The 20,574-nt window shown below is 42.8% G+C and overlaps 1 protein-coding gene across 1 annotated transcript in view; it reads left to right on the top strand.

Moving 5' to 3' along the window:
• The window catches only part of LOC113247174 (adhesion G protein-coupled receptor E2-like), a 40,338-nt gene extending 20,127 nt beyond the window's left edge, over positions 1-20,211 (top strand). The window contains exons 6-20 of the mRNA XM_057311573.1: positions 1,652-1,807; positions 2,365-2,532; positions 3,018-3,064; positions 3,202-3,279; positions 3,703-3,880; positions 9,806-9,913; positions 10,081-10,304; positions 10,508-10,687; positions 12,042-12,239; positions 12,519-12,754; positions 14,946-15,012; positions 15,120-15,211; positions 16,406-16,574; positions 16,659-16,769; positions 17,787-20,211. Coding sequence (XP_057167556.1) covers positions 1,652-1,807; positions 2,365-2,532; positions 3,018-3,064; positions 3,202-3,279; positions 3,703-3,880; positions 9,806-9,913; positions 10,081-10,304; positions 10,508-10,687; positions 12,042-12,239; positions 12,519-12,754; positions 14,946-15,012; positions 15,120-15,211; positions 16,406-16,574; positions 16,659-16,769; positions 17,787-17,837 — 2,063 coding nt within the window. The 3' untranslated portion in view covers positions 17,838-20,211. The remainder of the gene's footprint in view (positions 1-1,651; positions 1,808-2,364; positions 2,533-3,017; positions 3,065-3,201; positions 3,280-3,702; positions 3,881-9,805; positions 9,914-10,080; positions 10,305-10,507; positions 10,688-12,041; positions 12,240-12,518; positions 12,755-14,945; positions 15,013-15,119; positions 15,212-16,405; positions 16,575-16,658; positions 16,770-17,786) is intronic.
• Positions 20,212-20,574: the final 363 nt, after the last annotated feature.

Below are 20,574 nucleotides of genomic sequence, written 5' to 3'. Positions count from 1 at the left end.
GAAATTTATATGACTTAAGTATGGTTAGCATGGTAAATTTTATGTTATGGGCATTTTACCACAATAAAAAACTTAGTGGGGAGAAGGGGAAATAAACAATTTCACACTAAGAAATATTCTTCATCTGCTCAAAATCATCTTAGATGTATATGTATTGATAATGAAAGAAAATGTTCCTAGTATGTTTGAAAAGCTGAGGAAAAAAAATATCCAAAATCTTCCAGTAGTCTGTATATAGTGGACTTACAGTTGATTTTCTTTGTTCTCATTTTTCACATGTTCTTTGTTTTCTAAGATCCATGTGTCATTTAGTACTTGGGGAAAAGATGTTGTCAGATTTTAAAAAAAAAAGATGTGACTATTAGCCCACGTTGGTGCATTTTCAGGTGTGTTCGTGGAGACTCGTGGCTGGGCGAGCATGGCAAAGAGACTCTACTGCTGATGTAATTGGATCCCAGCTCCTTTCTGGGAGCACGTCTGTCTGGTTTAAGAGTTTCCTGTCCTCATGCCTTCCACACCTTTCCTCTCATTCTCAACCGACCCCCACTCAATACCACCCCATCCCACAACCTTGAAGACAGGTCTCTCTCCGTTGTCACCATCTAGAAGAGTGGGCAGTCCCATTGCCCAGATAGGGGTGAACCGGAATGTGTCAGGTGTGTGTCTTCCCACATCCTGTCATGTCCTGGTGCTGACACCCACAGCCTGAGCCTGGGGTCTTAGAAGGAATGTCCACAGGTGCAGAGAAGAAACTCTGAATGTATCGTAATGTATAGGACCAAATATTCTGTGCCTGTATTTTGATTCATTCTTGTGTCCACGGTTCTTATGAAACTGTTGCTATTTTTAGCCAACAGCATCCAGCCCCAGCTCTATGAGTCCCTGAGCTACTCAAAGAGGACTTGGCTAATGGACATCTTCCCTGTCATGTTTAAAGAACAGAAAGAGATAAGATGCCAAAAAACATCCCCAATGATTCAGTTGTGAGAAACTTTGTGCAGTCATGTCACATCCCCAGTGTCTCCGACATGAGGGGACTTCCTTCAGGAGTGGAGATAGTATGACTCCCACAGAGACATCTTGGGGCATCTTAAAAATGCCTGACGTTGGGAGCCTGGGGGAATGAGTGATGAGGACTGTGGAGTGTAGTTGGGCCTCTGTGAGCAATGGAAGGTGTCAATGGGCAGGGGCCTGACCACCTGGCTTTATCCTCAGGTGTGAAAGAGTGTTACCCTGGACAGATTCCAGCCATGACACCCTTCACTGACTCAGCATCCAGAGTGGCCTTCAGTGCCACTGTCACCCTGACTGGAGCCCACCCCCAGGTCTCCAGTAGCGCAAATAGGGACTCAGTGCCTCTGTCTACTGCACAAGGCCTGCAGTAGGGGGTGCAGACCTCCTTCCAGCCCCCATCATGGCACAGCAGAATGTCTGAGTCTAGGGGCCCTGGGGCCCAGCCAGAGATCAGGGATGAGCAGAGCATGAGCAGACTTTCAGAGCAGCTGGCTCCAACTCAGACCAGCCCCAGGAATGCCACCTGCAAGCTGAGTTCTCTCCGGTCCCTATGGCTGAGTCAGGTTGGAGGCCAGGGCCTCTGTCCTATGGGAACTCACAGCTTTGGGAGGTGACCCTTTGCCTTGTTGTGTTCCAGACATCAATGAGTGTGGGCCGTCCTCGACAGTGTCCTGTGGAAAATTTGCAGAGTGCCAGAACACAGAGGGCAGCTACTACTGCACATGCATTCCAGGATATGAGCTTGCTTCTGGGGCAAGAACATTTAGGAATGAGCGTGAGAACACGTGTCAAGGTAAGAACCACCTGCACCTTCCATCCCCCCATCCGTGAGGTTTGAAGTCATTTACTCCATTTTGTCCAGGCGTCAGAGAGCCATCCTTGGCACCTACCTAGACACCCATACCTCTTTGAACCCCAAGGTCAGAACACTGCAGAGAGTAACTTCTGGAAGTTCAAAAAATTCCCCTCACTACCTGGCATTTTATTTTTGTGAAATTAAAAAAAAAAAGGATGTCAGTCAAGGTAGTTCAGGAGCTTACAGCACACTATTTCCAGGGCAAAATCCCTCCTCTTCACCATCATCAGTGACTGCTAGGATAAGACCTTTCCCCACAAGAGCCCACTTGGGCTTGGCCATGCCAGGAAAACTCTCAGACCTCTTGGGCCATGTTGGACACAGGGACCCCATCCAGAAATATTGCAATGGGAAGATGGGAGGGCCAGCCCCCTTTCCTCAGCCTGCACTCTCCCTGGCCAACAATTTCAGCATCCAGACCCCCCTTCTCAGCTGCTTGGCCTCTGTCTATTTCCCTGCACAAGACTTACCCTGACTCTCCCCAATAATTTCAGTTCACACTCCTGAGAGCAAAACAGATGACCAGGCCCCAGAAGGATGTTGTGTGAAGTCTAAGGAGAAAAACATGGACCCACCCCCCTACACACATGGAGAATTGGGTGATGAAAAGGGGCTCCTGTCTAGACCAGAGAACAATGGAAGATATCATCGGGGACGAGCAGGCAAGCAGTTGCCCTGAGGGAATTAAAACAAAAACCATCACTGGGAGCCAGACTGGGTCTTGTTTGGGAAATGAGGCATATTCCCTGCACATGGTTCCCTAGAAGACCCACTATGGCCTTTATCCAAATGCTTAGGCTGGGACAGATGGTCATGATGTCTCCACCCTGGCTGAAAGCTGCCCAGGGAGCTGAGCGCTCTGGAGCTGAAGATAGGGAGGATTCAGGCCAGTTCCATCCATATCTGGGCAGCCGAGCATCTGGGCCACCACGTTCACCCATAACACACTCTGTGTGAATAAGAAAGAGCACCCACTCACAGGGAGGAGACAGTGGGGCTTTCCTGATGCTTCTATGCCCAAACTAGGCTCTCTGAATAACCAAGTGACCATCTGGGAAGGTGCCTGGCCTGATCTGACCCTAGACCCCTTCTGCCAACACACATACAGATGCTTTCACAGCTAATGAACTGCTGTTGTCCCCTGCAGGCATCTTTTTCCCCACCTGGACCCAACCCCGTGGAATCAAGAGCCGGGTGAGTGGCCCCAGCAGGGACTAGGAGACAGGAAATCCTTCCTCAAAGCATGGACCCCCCACCCTTCCTGGCCGCCATCCCCAAACTTCCGCACCCACATTGAGGCTCTCTGACTTCCTCATCTTTACTCTCCCCAGAGACTCTCCCACTTCTTTGAAAGAGTCCAAGATCTGAGCAGAAAGTTCATACCAGACTCAGTCCAGGACACCATCCAGGTAAGGTCAGAATCCACGGGAGACAAGTTGGAGACATCCCAGGAAGACCCAGGAAAGCCTTGGTGTGGAAAGAGGCATCCCCCACACAGTGGTGGCCTCCCTGAGGCCCTGCATCTCCCAGGGTAGCTGGGAAGAACAGACATCCAGGTATTTGTACTCACTGGTAGACTCCCGCCTGCACGTACTAACAAACTTCCATCTTACTGTTCCTGGAAATTGGGTTTATGTCATCCTTGGCATTCATGAACAGGATTGACCATGAGTGACTGGATTCCAGGGGCAATCCCAGGAAATCCCAAACAGTGCTACCTTTATCCTCCAAATAGACAGTCTCTAGGATCTTGACTCTGAGGCTAAGTGGACAGCCTCTTCATGCAGTCTGTCTGGCCCATGACGCACTATTCTGTGTCTGCTTTCCCCCAGGACCTCATACAGGGGGTAGATGAGCTGTTGGAGACCCCTGAGGACCTGGAGGACTTGCCCCACTCAGAGCAGCACCGTGTGGCCACTAACCTGCTCGTTGGCCTGGAAGATGTCCTGAGAAATATTAGCCAGGCTCTGCCCAATGGGACACTGACCTTCAATGCACCTGCAGGCACAGGTCAGTACTGGGGTCTGCCCCAGACTCTGCTCTGCCTGTTCCCGGCCTCATTTGGCCCCCAGCCTCCCTGGAGTGTGTGACCATGCTTGTATCTCAGTGTTACACTCATAAACCAATTAAAATAAGTGGTTAGAAAGAAATGAATAAATTATGCTAAGTAAAATAAGTCAGAGAAGGACAAATTCTGGGTGATCTCACTTATACATGGAATCTTAAAAAATAAATAAATAAAACACGCACACAAACACATAGATACAGATCAGTGGTTGCCATAGGTGGGGGTGAGAGGGGTGCTGGTGAGGTGTGTCAGGGTGGGGCAGTGGGCTAAATGGTTGAAGGGGGTCAAACGATATAAAATAAATAATTCATGGGATGTAAGGTACTGTGTAATACTATGCTACATATTTCAAAGTTGCTACAAGAGTAAATCTTGAAAGTTCTTATCTCAGGAAAAAAATTTTGTAACTGTGTGTGGTGCCAGATGTTAGCTAGACTTCCTGTGGTGATCATTTTGCAATATATACAAATAATAAATCATGATGTTGTACACCTGAAACTAATGTCAATTATACCTCAATTTAAAAAGAAATCAATAAAACTACAAATAATATACATGTTCATATAAAATAAATTATGAACAGATGAATTAATGATAATGAAGAATTTACGATAAAATTAGAAATGGCTTCCCAAGAAAACAATTTATTTAATTTAGAATAATACGAATTTAATATTATCTGATATTTAAGTGTTTTATTTGTTTTATTTGAAGTAAAATTCACATACCGTAAAATTCACCATTTTGAACAAAGTGTACAATTCAGTGGCATTTATTTTTTTAATATTTATTTATTTATTTTAGAAAAAGAGGAAGTAAGAGCAGAGGGGAGGGGCAGAGGGAGAGGGAGAGAGAAACCTCAGGCAAACTCCCCGTTGAACACAAACCCAACGTGGGGCTCGATCCCATGACCCTGAGATCATGACCTGAGCCGAAACCAAGAGTCCAACACTCAACCGACTGAGACACGCAGGCACCCCAATTCAGTGGCATTTAGTACATTCACCGAGTTGTAATCATTGCCTCTATTTCTAAAATATTTTCATCACCCCTGACGTAAATACTATACCCCCCTCAGGAGTCACTCCTCATTCCTCCCCTCCCCCAGCACCTGGACGCTACTGGTCTGTTTTCTGTCTCTATGAATGTGCCTATTCTGGACATGTCATATAGAGAGAATCATACACTATGTTGCTTTATACTGTGGCTTCTTTCACCTAGAATGATGTTTTCAAGGCTCACCCATGTTGTAGCCTCTACCAGTGTTTCATTATTTTTTATGGCTGAATAATATTCCATTGCATATGGATACAAAACATTTTGTTCAGCCCTTCCTCCACTGATGGACATTTAGTTTGTTGCCACCTTTCGACCATTGAGAATAGTACTACTATGAATATTGGTTCCCATGTTTTTGTTTTAATAACAGTTTTGAGTTCTTTCGGGTACACAATTAGGATTGGAATTTCTGAGTCACATGGTAATTCCATGTTCAACTTTTTGAGAAGCCCCAAATTATTTTCTAAAGAGGTGATTTTTTTCATCTTCCATCCCCACCAGCAATAGGCTCCAATTTCTACACCCCCAGCAACACTTAGAACTTTCCTTTTGTTTTGTTTTCCGGTAGTCTTTTCAGTATATGTCTGGTGATATCTCATGGTGGTTTTGATTGGCATTTCCCTGATGACTAATGATGTCTCACATCTCTTTGTGTTAGTTGTTGAACTTGTGTGTAACTTTTTTGGAGAAATGTCTGTGCAAGTCCTTTGCCTATTTTTTAATTCATTGTTTGGCTTTTGATTGTTGAGCTGTAAGAGTTCTTTATATATTTTAATAGTAGACTCTCTGAGATACGTGATTTCCTAATTTTTTCTCACATTCCATAGATTGTCTTTGCACTTTCTCCATGGTCTTTTCACTTTAATGAACATTGAAGTGATGAAATCCATTTTCTCTGTTTTTTCTTTTGTTGTGTGGGCATTTGGTGTCGTATCTAGGAATCCATTGCCAAATCCAAGACCTTGAAGATTTACACCTGTGTTCCTTCCTCCTAACTACTTCTAGTTCTAGTTTCACCCCATAAATATAGGTCTTTGTGATGAATGGATAGAGAAGATGTGGTGTATATATACAATGGAGTATTACCCAGCAATCAAAAAGAATGAAATCTTTTTTTATTTATTTATTTTTATTTTAATTAACATATAATGTATTATTGGTTTCAGGGGTACAAGTCTGTGATTCATCAGTCTTATATAACACCCAGTGCTCATTATATCACATGCTCTCCTTAATGTCCATCATCCAGTTACCCCATCCCTCCACCCCCCCTTCCCTCCAGCAACCCTCAGTTTGTTTCCAATGATTAAGGTTTCTTATGGTTTGTCTCCCTGTCTGGTTTCATCTTGTTTTATTTTTTCCTCTCTTCCCTTATGATCCTCTGTTTTGTTTCTTAAATTCCACATATCAGTGAGAACATATAATAATTGTCTTTCTCTGATTGACTTACTTCGCTTAGCATAATACCCTCTAGTTACATCCACATCATTGCAAATGGAAAATTTTCATTTTTGATGGCTGTGTGTGTATGTGTGTGTGTGTGTGTGTGTGTGTGTGTGTGTGTATATATATATATATATATATATATATATATATATATATATACCACATCTTCTTTATCCATTCATCTATCAATGGACATCTGGGCTCCTTCCATAGTTTGGCTATTGTGGACGTTGCTGCTATAAACATTGGGGTGCAGGTGCCCTTTCAGATCACTACATTTATATCTTTGGGGTAAATACCCAGTAGTGCAATTGCTGGGTCAGAGGGTAGCTCTATTTTCAACTTTTTGAGGAAACTCCATACTGTTTTCCAGAGTAGCTGCACCAGTTTGCATTTCCACCAACAGTGTAGGAGGGATCCCCTTTCTCTGCATCCTTGCCAACATCTGTTGTTTCCTGAGTTGTTGATTTTAGCCATTCTTTATTTATACAATAATATTTTTTTATTATATTATGTTAGTCACCATACAGTACATCGCTGATTTTAGCCATTCTGACTGGTGTGAGGTGGTATCTCATTGTGGTTTTGATTTGTATTTCCCTGATGCTATTGAGCATTTTTTCATGTGTCTGTTGGCCATTTGTATGTCTTCTTTGGAGAATGTCTATTCATGTCTTCTGCCTATTTATTGATTGTATTATTTGTTCTTTGGGTGTTGAGTTTGTTAAGTTAAAACAAATGAAATCTTTCTACTTGCAACAAATGTGGATGGAACTAGAGGGTATTATGCTGAGAGAAATAAGTCAGTCAGAGAAAGACACATATGATTTCATTCACATGTGGAATTTAAAAAACAAAACAGGTGAACATAGAGGAAGGGTAGGAAAGATAAAATAAGATGAAATCAGAAAGGGAGACAAACCATAAGAGACTCTTAAACTGAAGGTTGCTGGAGAGGGGAGGTGGGGAATGGGGTAACTGAGTGTTGGGCATTAAGGAGGGAACTTGATGTAATGAGCACTGGCTGTTATATGCCGAATCACTAAATTCTATTTCTGAAACTAATAATACACTGTATGTTAATTAATTGAATTTAAATTAAAAAATAAAATAAATTTTTTTAAAAATTTGATGTAAGTCTTTGACCCATTCGAACTAATTTTTTTTAAAGATTTTATTTATTTATTTGACAGAGATAGAGACAGCCAGCGAAAGAGGGAACACAAGCAGGGGGAGTGGGAGAGGAAGAAGCAGGCTCATAGCAGAGGAGCCTGATGTGGGGCTCTATCCCATAACGCCGGGATCACGCCCTGAGCCGAAGGCAGACACTTAGCTGCTGTGCCACCCAGGTGCCCCTCGAACTAATTTTTGTGTGTTGTGTGAGGTAGGGTTCCAGCTTCCTTCTTTTGTGTGTGGATAGCCAGATGTGCCAGGACCATTTGCTAGAGAGACTTTTCTTTTTCCACTGAAGGGTCTTGGCACCATTTGTTGGAAATGAATTAACCATAGATGTATGGGTTTGTTTCTGGACTTTCAATTCTATTTTACTGATCTGTAGGACAATCCTTAGGCCAGTGCCCTCCTGTTCTGATTACCGTAGGTTGGTAGACAGTTTTGAAATTAGGTGGTTAAGTACTCCAACTTTGTTTTTCATTTTCAAGATAGTATTTGGGTATTTGCAATGCCCTGTGAATTTTAGGATGAGATTTTCCATTTCTGCAAAAAATTAAATAACTAAAATTACTTTGAAATCCTGAAAGGGATTGCTGAATATGTACATCCCTGCAGGGACCATTGTCATCCTAACAATACTGAGTCTCCCATCCATGAACAGGTTACAGTTTTCTGTGTACAAATCTTGAGCATCCTTGGGTAAAATTATTCTATATATTTGTTGAATATTTTGGCATCTATGTTCATAAGAGATTGGTCTACAGTTGTTTTTTTTTTTCTTTGTGATATCTTTATCTGGTTTTGTTTGCAAGGTAATGGTTCTCTCATAGAATTACTTAAGTAGTATTCCTTCCTATATTATTTTACTTTATTTTGTTTTATTTTATGGAGGAGTTTACAAAGGATTAGTCTTTTAAATGGATGATAGAATTCAGCAACAAAGCCATCTGGTGTGGGTATTTGTTCAGGGAAGCTTTTGATAAATGATTCAATAGGTCTTTACCTATTGCAGGTCTGTCCTGATTTTCTATTTCTTCTAAACTTAGCTACCCTATGATCCAGCCATTGCACTACTGGGTATTTACCCCAAAAATACAGATGTAGTGAAGAGAAGGGCCATATGCACCCCAATGTTCATAGCAGCTATGTCCACAATAGCTAAATTGTGGAAGGAGCCGAGATGCCCTTCAACAGATGACTGGATTAAGAAGATGTGGTCCATATATACAATGGAATATTACTCAGCCATCAAAAAGAATGATTTCTCAACATTTGCTGCAACATGGACGGCACTGGAGGAGATAATGCTAAGTGAAATAAGTCAAGCAGAGAAAGACAATTATCATATGATTTCTCTCATCTATGGAACATAAGAACTAGGAAGATCGGTAGAAGAAAGGGATAAAGAAAGCGGGGTAATGGGGAATGAAGCATGAGAGACTATGGACTCTGGGAAACAAACTGAGGGCTTCAGAGGGGAGGGGTGGGGGAATGGGATAGGCTGGTGATGGGTATTGAGGAGGGCACGTATTGCATGGTGCACTGGGTATTATCGCAACTAATGAATCATCGAACTTTACATCAAAAACGAGGGATGTACTGTGTGGTGACTAACATAATATAATTAAAAAATTATTATGATTAAAAAAATAAAATAAAAAATAGTCAGTTTTACTAATATGGGCTATATGTTGGCTAATTGAACTTAAAAATAGAAAAGTCAGCTTTAGTAGTTTGTGACTGTGAATTTCCTCATTTCATCTAGGTTATCTAACCTACTGTTGAATATTGCTTATAATATTCTCTTATAACCCTTGATAAATTCAAATTTATCAAATATGAATGTATACCAAATATGTGAATACTATTATTATGTGTGCCAAATAATACTATTATTTATATATAATATATGATATCTAGAGCATGCATACCTTATATTATATACATATATTATATTGTGTGTGCATTCTATAAATTATAAAATATATAATATTCAAAATAATATTATATATTATATATGACTTGTATATATTTATATTATATATAAAGTATTTATATTATAGATTTAGGTAATGTATAAAATACTTTCATACATACATATATATATACACACATAAAATGGTATTATACCAACCACTACAGCCACAATTACTAACCTAACTCCCTTATACGACTCTGACATCTTATAGACCTGGCCCTTGCGGTGCAGGAGCAAGGACACACAAACGTCACTTTGAGTTCCAATCAGGCGAAGATGCTGCTGAACTGGAATGTGGTGCACGAATCTGGTGACTCAGGTAACGGCTGAGATGGGAGGAAGGTCACAAGATGCCCAAGGATGTGACAAACAGGGAACTGAGGATAAAAGGGAAAGGGGGGTATGGTAGAGCCACAAAGTGTCCCTCTGAGGAGGAAGGGGCTCTGTTGGGTACCCCGAGGTGTCAACATTGGTCTCTTCCTGCAGGTCCTTCTGTGGTGGGCCTTGTCTCAACTCCGGGGATGGGCAAGTTGCTGGCTAAGACCCGCCTGGTCCCGGAGTCTGAGAGGCAGGCAGTTCTGCATGGGGCACACAAGGGTGTGCTGCAAGGAGTCCCCTCTGTCCTGCTCTCAGATGTCATCTCTGCCTTTACGAGCAACAGGGACACCCAGAACCTCAGCTCCCCGATCACCTTCATCTTCTCTCACCATGTGAGTGTTGGTGAGACGGGGCTGTGGGTGTGGAAGGAGCCTGGGTCCTGGGCACAGCCTTGCTGCCTAGCTCAGTCTTGAGGTTCTGGGGGGCTCCCCCATGGGTCCATCATTCCCCAAAGAAAATCCTTTGCAAGCCAGCTTTGGATAAGCATTTCTGAGCCCCACAACCACCAGCTCCCACCTACACTCTGCTCCTACAGTCAGCGACCCCTGGGCCAAAGCAAAAGGTGTTCTGCGTCTTCTGGGAGCACAGTCACGATGGATATGGTCACTGGGCCACCACGGGCTGCAGGATGGTGGCCACCAGAGACACCAGCACCACCTGCCAGTGCACCCACCTCAGCAGCTTTGCCGTCCTCATGGCCCACTACGACGTGCAGGTGAGAGCCTGAGAGGGGCTGCATTCCACGCCTATTGCTCTGTAACACATTTCCCCACATGTAGGGAATTTTGAAAAACACAAAATATATGTCTTGTGCTTTCTTTGGGGCAGCAGTCATGCATGGTGGGGCTGAATTGCTGTTCTGGGTCTTACAGCCTGAAATCAGCCAGAGCTGCATTCTCGTCTGTGGCTCAGGTTCTCCTGTGAGCTCCCTGGTTGCTGGCAGGATTCAGTTCCTTGCAGTCATAGCGCTGGGGTTACACTTTCTAGCTAGCTGTGAGCAGGGGACCTTGCTCCGCTCCTAGGGGCTGCCTGCATTCCTTCTCTAGCAGCCCTCACAGAGGTATCAGCATCTACGTCCAGAGGCCGGCAGGAGGAGCTCCCTCACCACAAATGCTCTCAAACTTTGAATCATTTTCTCCAAGAGCCTAGAGCTTTTAAGAGCGACTTGATTAGGCCAGGCCCACCCACAATAAACTCCCTCAATTTTTTTTTTAAATATAGTCATCTGATCTTTATTTTTTTTAATGTTTTTTTATTATATTATGTTAGTCACCATACAGTACATCCCTGGTTTCTGATGTAAAGTTCGATGATTCATTAGTTGCGTATAACACCCGGTGCACCATGCAATACGTGCCCTCCTTACTACCCATCACCAGTCTATCCCATTCCCCCACCCCCCCTCCCCTCTGAAGCCCTCAGTTTGTTTCTCAGAGTCCATAGTCTCTCATGCTTCATTCCCCTTCTGATTACCCCCCCTTTCTTTATCCCTTTCTTCTCTTAAAGACATAGGATCTGAATTCCATCTGCAAAATCCCTTCACAGCAGCACCTAAAATGGCATTTAACTGAAAATCCAGAAGAAAGTGTGTGTACACCTTCTGTTATTGACAAATTAGATTTCTGCTTATCACAGGGGCCTCAAGGACAGGAAGGCTGTAGAAAGGAAGATTTGGTGATAGCAGAGGTCAAAGGGGCCAAGAAAGCCAGTGAGTACAGATGGGTTAGGAACTATGTTTGCCTGCTCCCTTGGCCAGGTGAGCTGGTTACTTCTTCTGGATCATCACATCAAAGACTTACCTAGGGGATTTGTAAAGTAAAATAAACCCTTGTGAGTTCCTGGGCTCTGTTTTAAGTAAGGACTCTCTTATCCCTCAGTTCTTCCAAGATCTGACTTAATCAGTTCAGATTTCCATAAAAATTTAGCAAATTTACCCACCTCCTTCTTTCCTGGGCTACAGCAAAAATAAAAATAAAATATAAAATTTTAAAAATGGAAGCTTTTTAAATTACCCTAGAGCAGGAAAATGTGACTGCGATGTCCTCTTGCTACCCTTTGCTGGGTCCCAGGAGGAGGATCCCTTGCTGGCTGCGATCACCTATGTGGGGCTGGGCCTCTCTCTGCTGTGCCTCCTCCTGGCAGCCCTCACCTTCCTGCTGTGCAAAACCATCCAGAACACCAGCACCTCACTCCACCTGCAGCTCTCAATCTGCCTCTTCCTGGCCCACCTGCTCTTCCTCACGGCCATCGACCGGACCGAGATCAAGGTACTGACACTGTCACAAAGGAGCCCCTGCCCTGTCCCAGGGGCGCTCAGTTCATGGAGCTGTGCTGCACTGATACCTTAATAAAATGTCCTTGGTTCCCGGGGAGGTTAGAGGAGTAAGTAGCCTATTTCACATTGACCAATGAACTAGAAGACAAACCCTCTCCGGACAACTCGACCATATGCATGAGCGTTCTCTCCAATGGCAAAGTATGGGAGGGGTCCTGGGGCCACCCTCCTCCCTGACAGTCCATCCTGGGGCACCTTTGTCCTCCCCCAGGTGCTGTGTGCCATCATCGCGGGTGCCTTACACTACCTCTACCTGGCCTCCTTCACCTGGATGCTGCTGGAGGGTCTGCACCTCTTCCTCACTGCGTGGAACCTGACGGTGGTCAACTACTCCAGCGTGAGCAGGGTCATGAAGAAGCTCATGTTCCCCGTGGGCTATGGAGCCCCGGCTATAATTGTGGCCATTTCTGCGGCATCCAGGCCTCACCTTTATGGAACACCCACCCGGTAAATGCAAATTCCCACTGTCCTTCTCTTCTCCAGGACAACGTTGGCCATCATAGAACCAATAGCAATTTAATTCCATCAGAACATGATAGGCAGAGAAAAGGTCAGTGGTCACTCCAAGGACATCTACCTGGTGGAAGATTGTATTCATTGAAGTAATTGTTTTTAAGTCATTAAGACATAATTGTTTTAAATGTTAATTATAAAGTATGTTAATAATTGTCTATTTAAATAAGATTGTGCATTATGTTAATAACTATATGCTAATATAATATTAATGATGTTTAATAATTATAAATTAGTTAAGATAAATGATGTAACTTTTTAATCTTTTAGATTTAATTATTTTACATATTAATTTAATAATTTAATTATTAATTCATTAATATAATTAAATATTATATTAAAATATAATTAAATATTCTATTAATAACTATATTATATTAATGGCTATAGTCCATAATATAAATAGCATCATATGTATTGGTAAATATATATTAATATAGTATTCATTACATTGAGGGGACAGTTTTAAATCTTCCAGAAAGCAAAAATGAAATGAATAGATGGCATTGATTTGTGTAAACTCCTTCTCCATCTTGATTTTACAAGAAACAAAGGGTCATTTGGATGACGAAATAACTATGACCACAGCTAAGATTTAGAAATCATTTCTGATGTATAATCACTGTTCCAAATATTTTTCTGGTGTCAGCTCAAATCATCCCCCCAACAACCTGTGCAGTAGAAACTAGCATTGGGCCATATTATGGATGAGGAACTGAGGCACAAGGAGATTAACTAACATGGCCAAGGTCACACAGCTGGCTGGTGGCAGAGCTGGGGTCACATCCAGTCTGGCGCTCACACCACGCGCCTATCCTGATGACATCAGCGAGCCCCGACCAGCTGGTCTCCCTAGGGAGTTGACCATAAAGATCAGCAAATTTTTTCCATAAAGGGCCATATAATCAATATTTCCAGCTTTGATTATTACTCAGCTCTGTCCTCAGAGCTCAAAAACAGCTACAGACAATTCGGAAGGGAATGAATGTGTGTTCCAGTAAAACACTTACAAGGGCAGATGGCAGCGGCCCCGGGCCACAGGCTGCAGTTTGCCTATGCCCACCTTCGAAGCTTCCCTTTGCTGCTTCCTGCTGGTTTTATCTGACCCTCTCCCCAGTCCTCACACCTCCCACCTCACTCACAGCTCCCCTCCGTGGGGATAAAGTCCAGCTCTGTCATTGCTCTTGGTGTGGCCTTGAGATGCCTGACCTGTATGTGAGTACCTGTGTCTTCTTCAGGAATTAGTGATGTAATGCACATGAGCCCTAATGCTGGGGCAGGCTCACTGTTTTGTTGCATTGGGGTTTTTTCACTCACTCTTATATGGTCCAAATTTTCACCCATCTATACCCACTCATCACTCATACTTCAGCTTTAATACAATTCATTTCTTTCAGGGAAACCCTTCTCAGCTATCCGGATCTCCTATACCCCAGACTAGGTTATGGATCCAGCTACATATCCTCATAGCTTCTCATACTTGATCATAAAATTCATCTTGATTTTGTCTATCGTCTAATTCTTGATCCTCCCTCGCTGAGGTCTCCCTGAGGACTGAAACCACTCTACCCTAATCCCAACTGGGTCTTTAGAGCCAAGTACAGATCCTGACACAGAGGAGACACTCAATACTTATCCAAAACCCATAAATTAATTTATTGATCAATACCTTTATTTTCTTATTAAAAATTACATTTATTTCTGCCAGCATATCTGGGTGCCAAGACATAGAAGAGCTTTTTGAAAGGAACGTATCCTTTTTTAAAGACCACTTTATTAAGGTGTGATTGACATGTAAAACGCCACATGTAATTAATGTATACAGCCTGATGAGTTTGGGGCTAATACCCATGAAACCATCGCCACCATCAAAGGCATATACAAAGTTGTAGTTCTGCAAAATAAATAAGTTTAGGAGATCTATACTACCTAGTGCATATTGCTGACAATGGTGTATTCTATACTTAAAATTTACTAGGAGGGTGTATTAAATGTTTTAACAAAAAAAATGATAATAATGAAGAAGGTAGGAGGAAACATTACAAGGGGAGGGGCAAGTCTACTTATCAATCCTTTATCCACAAAGGCCCATATTTTCTTGAATCTCTTCCCATCTCTCTCTTAGATGCTGGCTCCACACAGACAAAGGATTCATATGGACCTTCCTTGGCCCCGTCTGCACCATCTTCTCCGTGAGTAACACAAAACCTTCTTCCCTGCCAGGTTAGGAGCTGGGTGAGTTAGGACGCAGATTTGTCCGATGTGGAGTGTAATTAATATACCTATGGGTTATCTGCAGATTAATTTGGCTTTCTTCCTGATGACCTTCTGGATTGTGAAAAACAAGCTCTCCTCCGTCAACAGAGATGTGTCCACCCTCCAGAACACAAGGTGAGGATGGGTCAGAGATACACACCAACCCCCATACCAAACATTATCCTCATGCCTCCAAGGCTCTGGTGTCCCTTCCCAGGGCTCCCGAGGGGACTGGAAGAGAGAGGTGCAGCCACCCTCCTTGGCCGCCCCCTCACATTCTGTGGTTTGCTGCTGACACCCACACCAAAAACATCCCATCCATGCACAACCCAAACAACAAACTACTTTCGCGCGGAGAGAATTGCCTTTGTTGTGATAAGCAGGGATTGCTACCGTGGGGCCATGAAAAAGATCCTGAGAACATTCATACCTTTATAACACACTCAGGAAATCCCATAACAGTTTTCAGAACCAGCACACCCATCATGGCCACACCTTCGTGCATGCTCTGCCCTCTGCCTTCCCCTTCTCTGGCACCCGGTGAACTCAGCTGCATCAGCCACATGTCACATACCTAAGAGTCTGGGGACATCCTCTGCTCTCCTCAACTTTGCACAGAGTCAATGGCCTCTCTTCTGGGCAAAGCATGCCCTGGCTCAGATCGTGGAGAGGGTGAGGACAGGAACAGCCCTGGATGGAAAGAAGTACCTCACTTCGCAAATGTCATCAGGGATCATTTGTTTTTGTCTTTCCACTAGACTTTAAAGTCTGTAAAAACAGAAGTCTTTTTTTTATTAATAATTTTTTATTATGTTATGTTAGTCACCATACATACATCCCTAGTTTTTGATGCAATGTTCCATGATTCATTATTTGTGCATAATACCCAGTGCTCCATGCAATACGTGTCCTCCTTAATACACATCACTGGCCTATCCCAATCCCCCCCCTCTGAAGCCCTCAGTTTGTTTCCCAAAGTCCATAGTCTCTCATGGTTCACTCCCCCTTTCTGTTTACCCCCCGTTCATTCTTCCCTTCCTTCTCCTACCGATCTGTCTTCGCTGTTTTGAACTCCCTAGCCCCAGCCTAGAGCCAGGTGCACAGAACATTCAGTAATGTCAGTTGAACAAAATTGGGGATCTTCATGAAACATCATGATCTTTTTGAAACTCACATTCTGGAGGGATAAGGTTTCTTTTTAGGGAATCATTGACAGTAAAGATCAAAGTTGATCGCAACTCAATCAGAAGCATCCATGGAGAGGACATGAAACCAGCCCCGGTGGTGTTACTCTGGGTGCATCATGACCTCCTTTCTCCTCCCACCCAGGATGCTGACATTTAAAGCCACAGCTCAGCTGCTCATCCTGGGCTGCACATGGTGCCTGGGCGTCCTGCAGGTGGGTCCAGCTGCCATCATCATGGCTTACCTCTTCACCATCGTCAACAGCCTGCAGGGCATCTTCATCTTCCTGGTGTACTGCCTCCTCAGCCAGCAGGTACCACTGCCCGACTCTCACCCAGGGCCCTTCCTGTCCTCACTCCCCTCAGTGAGCTGACCCAAGCATGCTTTGCCTCTGCAGGTCCGGGAACAATATAAGAAATGGTTCAAAGGGATCAGGAAAACCAAAGCCGAGTCTGAGAAGTACACTCTCTCAAGCGGGACCATGTCTGATGCCTCCAAACACAGTGAGGTAAGATTATGCAGTGTTCCCAGAGCACTTCACTAACCCATTCACTTGAGAAGCTCATGCCCACCTCACTGGCCAACCTGGGTGTATAGCAGGTGATGCTCTTGGATGGTTCACACTTAGTTTACCCCGCGACACACCTCAAGGCCCTTCCCTGTCTTGAAAGGAAGTCTTCCAATAGTTTCACTCACTTTCTATGCTCACACTAACCCTTGCACATGACTGTCCTCTTTCCCCACAAGTGTAGAGAACCCACTTTTTGTGACATGGGTGCAACCCCTTTTTATTGTACTTAGGGACAAGATACAAAATACTCATAAGCAGAGAAAGATTACCAAGTAATCAGGAAGTAATGATCCGTAGTATTGACGAACAAACTGCAGAGCTTTTGTCCCTAGTCACTCCCTGCCATCCCTGTATATGATGAGCAATGCGTATATATAGTCATAAAAGTAAAGCGAAATAAGTATTAAGTCAGATAGGAGACTGTTCTTCAAAGTCTGCATTCATTCCTAGTATTTCCAAATACACAAACCCTGCAAAACCTCACTAGAGAATCACAGAGGGCAGAGGAGAGATCTTGGCAGTGTGAATTGTACCAAGCATTTGTATGTTCAAAACCTTTTCTCTTCGGTAGGGAAAGAAAGGGATAAAGAAAGAGGGGATAATCAGAAGGGGGAATGAAACATGAGAGACTATGGACTCTGAGAAACAAACTGAGGGCTTCAGAGGGGAGGGGCTGGGGGAATGGGATAGGCTGGTGATGGGTAGTAAGGAGGGTACGTATTGCATGGTGCACTGGGTGTTGTACGCAACTAAGGAATCATCAAACTTTACATCAGAAACCAGTGATGTACTGTATGGTGACTAACAGAATATAATAAAAAAACATTAAAAAAAAAGAAAGTTTAAAAAAAAACCTTTTCTCTTCTTAGACTTCTGTTGACGATATTGTGTAGTTTTCTGTGTAGACATCTTGCACCGTCTAACACAATGTCGTGTTTACACCTTCCTTCTTAGGAGAGTTATAATGAACAGCTGAACATGACGAACTTGTCTCTTAGGAAATGAAGAAAACACTGGCTTCCATCCTTTGGGCAAAGAGTATAAAAAATGCTTTTTCGTGTTTATTACAAATAACTCTTCTTGGCACTGCTGTGGGAGACAGTAAGCAGTAAACATTTGACATTCAGCTGCTGGAGACTTTTGGTTTTCTGGTTCATGCAGCATGCTCATCTCACTGCCAGTATAATCAGGAGCTATGACCCAATACCCTAGTAGAAGCCTCTTCTACAAAAATTCTCCCTCAGGTTGATGATATATAGCAAGGAAAACCAGCCACAAAGGACCTTCCTAAAATAGCATAAGAGAGGAAAGTAACATTCACATACCTGCATGTAGTATAAACCACTAATCCCAGTTGCTCAAGACTTTCCTGGCTTTAGTACTGAAAGTATTACATCCCAGAAAACACTTTGGTTACAGGCAAAGTAGACCAGTTGGTCTCCATACATATATACATGCCTCAACTTCTTGACCCTCCATTTCTAAAGACCTACTAATTTATTCATTCCAGAAATATGTGCTGGACAGAGATCAAGAAGCTCCAATTCCTGATTTCACAGAATTTAAACGTGGGGGGAAAGTTTCATCAGAGTAAAATCAGAGCTGTGGGACTAGAGTCTCTGCATCTTTACATTTTATAAGTTGAGTTGTGGGAAAAGGTGTGTATGGCTACTGCACACTTTGTGAGATGTATTTATAGATAACATATTATTTCACCCTCATCATGCGATCTAAGCAAGATCTAAATCCAGAGCAGTTACACCTACAAGAAACTCCCTGAGGGTTCCCTCTGACCAATTCTATATCAATTTGAACATCAAGGAAAATGACCGTACCTGATTATAATGTTTCAACTGAGCATATCCATGAGTCCATACTGATGCTTTAAAAATTCATCTAATAGATGCAGAAAATACAACAGAACTAGGAGAGCATGAGTCTTCCAATATCCCATAAATGGCCACTAAAGGCACTGAGTGAAAGCATTTGGAGAACAGGCTGGGACCACAGTGCCAAAGAATCACCTCACAGACTACCAATTAATTACAAGGGACAAAGTGTACATTTGCAACATGGAGATCTGACAGCCACCACCTGAAACTAACAATGAAGTTTAATATCATCAGTGGTGGGGAAACTGACTTGATGTATCTCCTGATATGTCATGAAGTTACGACATCCCATTTTTTTTAAATAAAGAATTATTGGGCGCCTGGGTGGCACAGCGGTTAAGCGTCTGCCTTCGGCTCAGGGCGTGATCCCGGCGTTATGGGATCGAGGCCCACATCAGGCTCTTCTGCTATGAGCCTGCTTCTTCCTCTTCCACTCCCCCTGCTTGTGTTCCCTCTCTCGCTGGCTGTCTCTATCTCTGTCAAATAAATAAATAAAATCTTTAAAAATAAATAAATAAATAAATAAATAAATAATTATTAACAAATCAGTCTAACTGAAATGTAATCCAACTTTTAGGTTGTGGGTTGGCAAAGCATAGCATGCAGGCCAAATCCAGGGAGCTGCCTGTTTTTGTTAATAAAGTTTTATTGGAACACAGCCACACCGATTCATCGATGTATTGTCTATGGTCGCTTTCGTGCTACAATGTCAGAGTTGAGTTGTGATAGAGGCTGTAAGGCCACAAAGCCAAAAATATGTGCTACCTGGCCCTTTATAGAAGAAGCTTGCTGGTATCTGTCCTTTTAGACTTAACTTCCAATATATAGGAAATACAGAGGACAAAATAATTTAAATGACATCATGAAGAAAGCATCAGGCAAATCCTGAACATGGGCATTCAACAAGACATTTGGCCTGGCCTCTTCTAAAATCAATATCATTTTTAAAAGTGGCTAGAGGCTGCTCTAAATTAAAAGAAATGAAAGTGACATTATAAACAAATTCATTCAATTTTAGTGGGACTCTGGTTCAGATACACGCTATCCATGACATTCTCCAGGCAATTAGGATAATTTGAATATATATCAGACATTGAAAGTTATTATGAAATTTTTGCGAATTTTCTTGGATATAATGATAGTATTGTGGTTATATAGAGAACATTCCTTGAATTCCCAAATATTTGTTGAAGAAGTGTTGATGAAGTGTCATGATGTCTACCACTGATCACTGTATGTTTTAACAAGAAAATTTATCCATGTGTGGAAATAAATTGAGAAAGGTGTTTGAATGTGGCACTATGTTAACAATTGTTGACTCTTTGGGGCTCCTGGGTGGCTCAGTCGTTAAGCGTCTGCCTTCGGCTCAGGGAGTGATCCCAGAGTCCTGGGATCGAGCCCCACATCAGGTTCCTCTGCTGGAAGCCTGCTTCTTCCTCTCCCACTCTCCCTGCCTGTGTTCCCTCTCTCACTGTCTGTCTCTCTCTCTCTGTCAAATAAATAAATAAAATCTTTTTTTAAAAAAATTGTTGACTCTTAGTGGAGAGTATATGAGTGTTTATTGTATCATTTTTCCAAATTCTATGTTTAAAATGGTAAATAGAAGGGGGAATAAAGCATGAGAGACTATGGACTCTGAGAAACAAACAAGGCTTCAGAGAGGAAGGGGACGGGGGAATGGGATAGGCTGGTGATGGGTAGTAAGGAGGGCACGTATTGTATGGTGCACTGGGTGTTATACGCAACTAATGAATCATCGAACTTTACGTCAGAAACCAGGGATGTACTGTAGGGTGACTAACATAATTAAAAAACATTTTAAAAAATTTTTAAAAATATGCAACGAAAAA

The sequence above is a fragment of the Ursus arctos genome, unplaced genomic scaffold (assembly GCF_023065955.2).
Source record: "Ursus arctos isolate Adak ecotype North America unplaced genomic scaffold, UrsArc2.0 scaffold_14, whole genome shotgun sequence".
Classification (NCBI taxonomy): domain Eukaryota; kingdom Metazoa; phylum Chordata; class Mammalia; order Carnivora; family Ursidae; genus Ursus; species Ursus arctos.
Note: the sequence above shows the minus strand (reverse complement) of the source record. Positions and strands in the feature narration are given on the sequence as shown.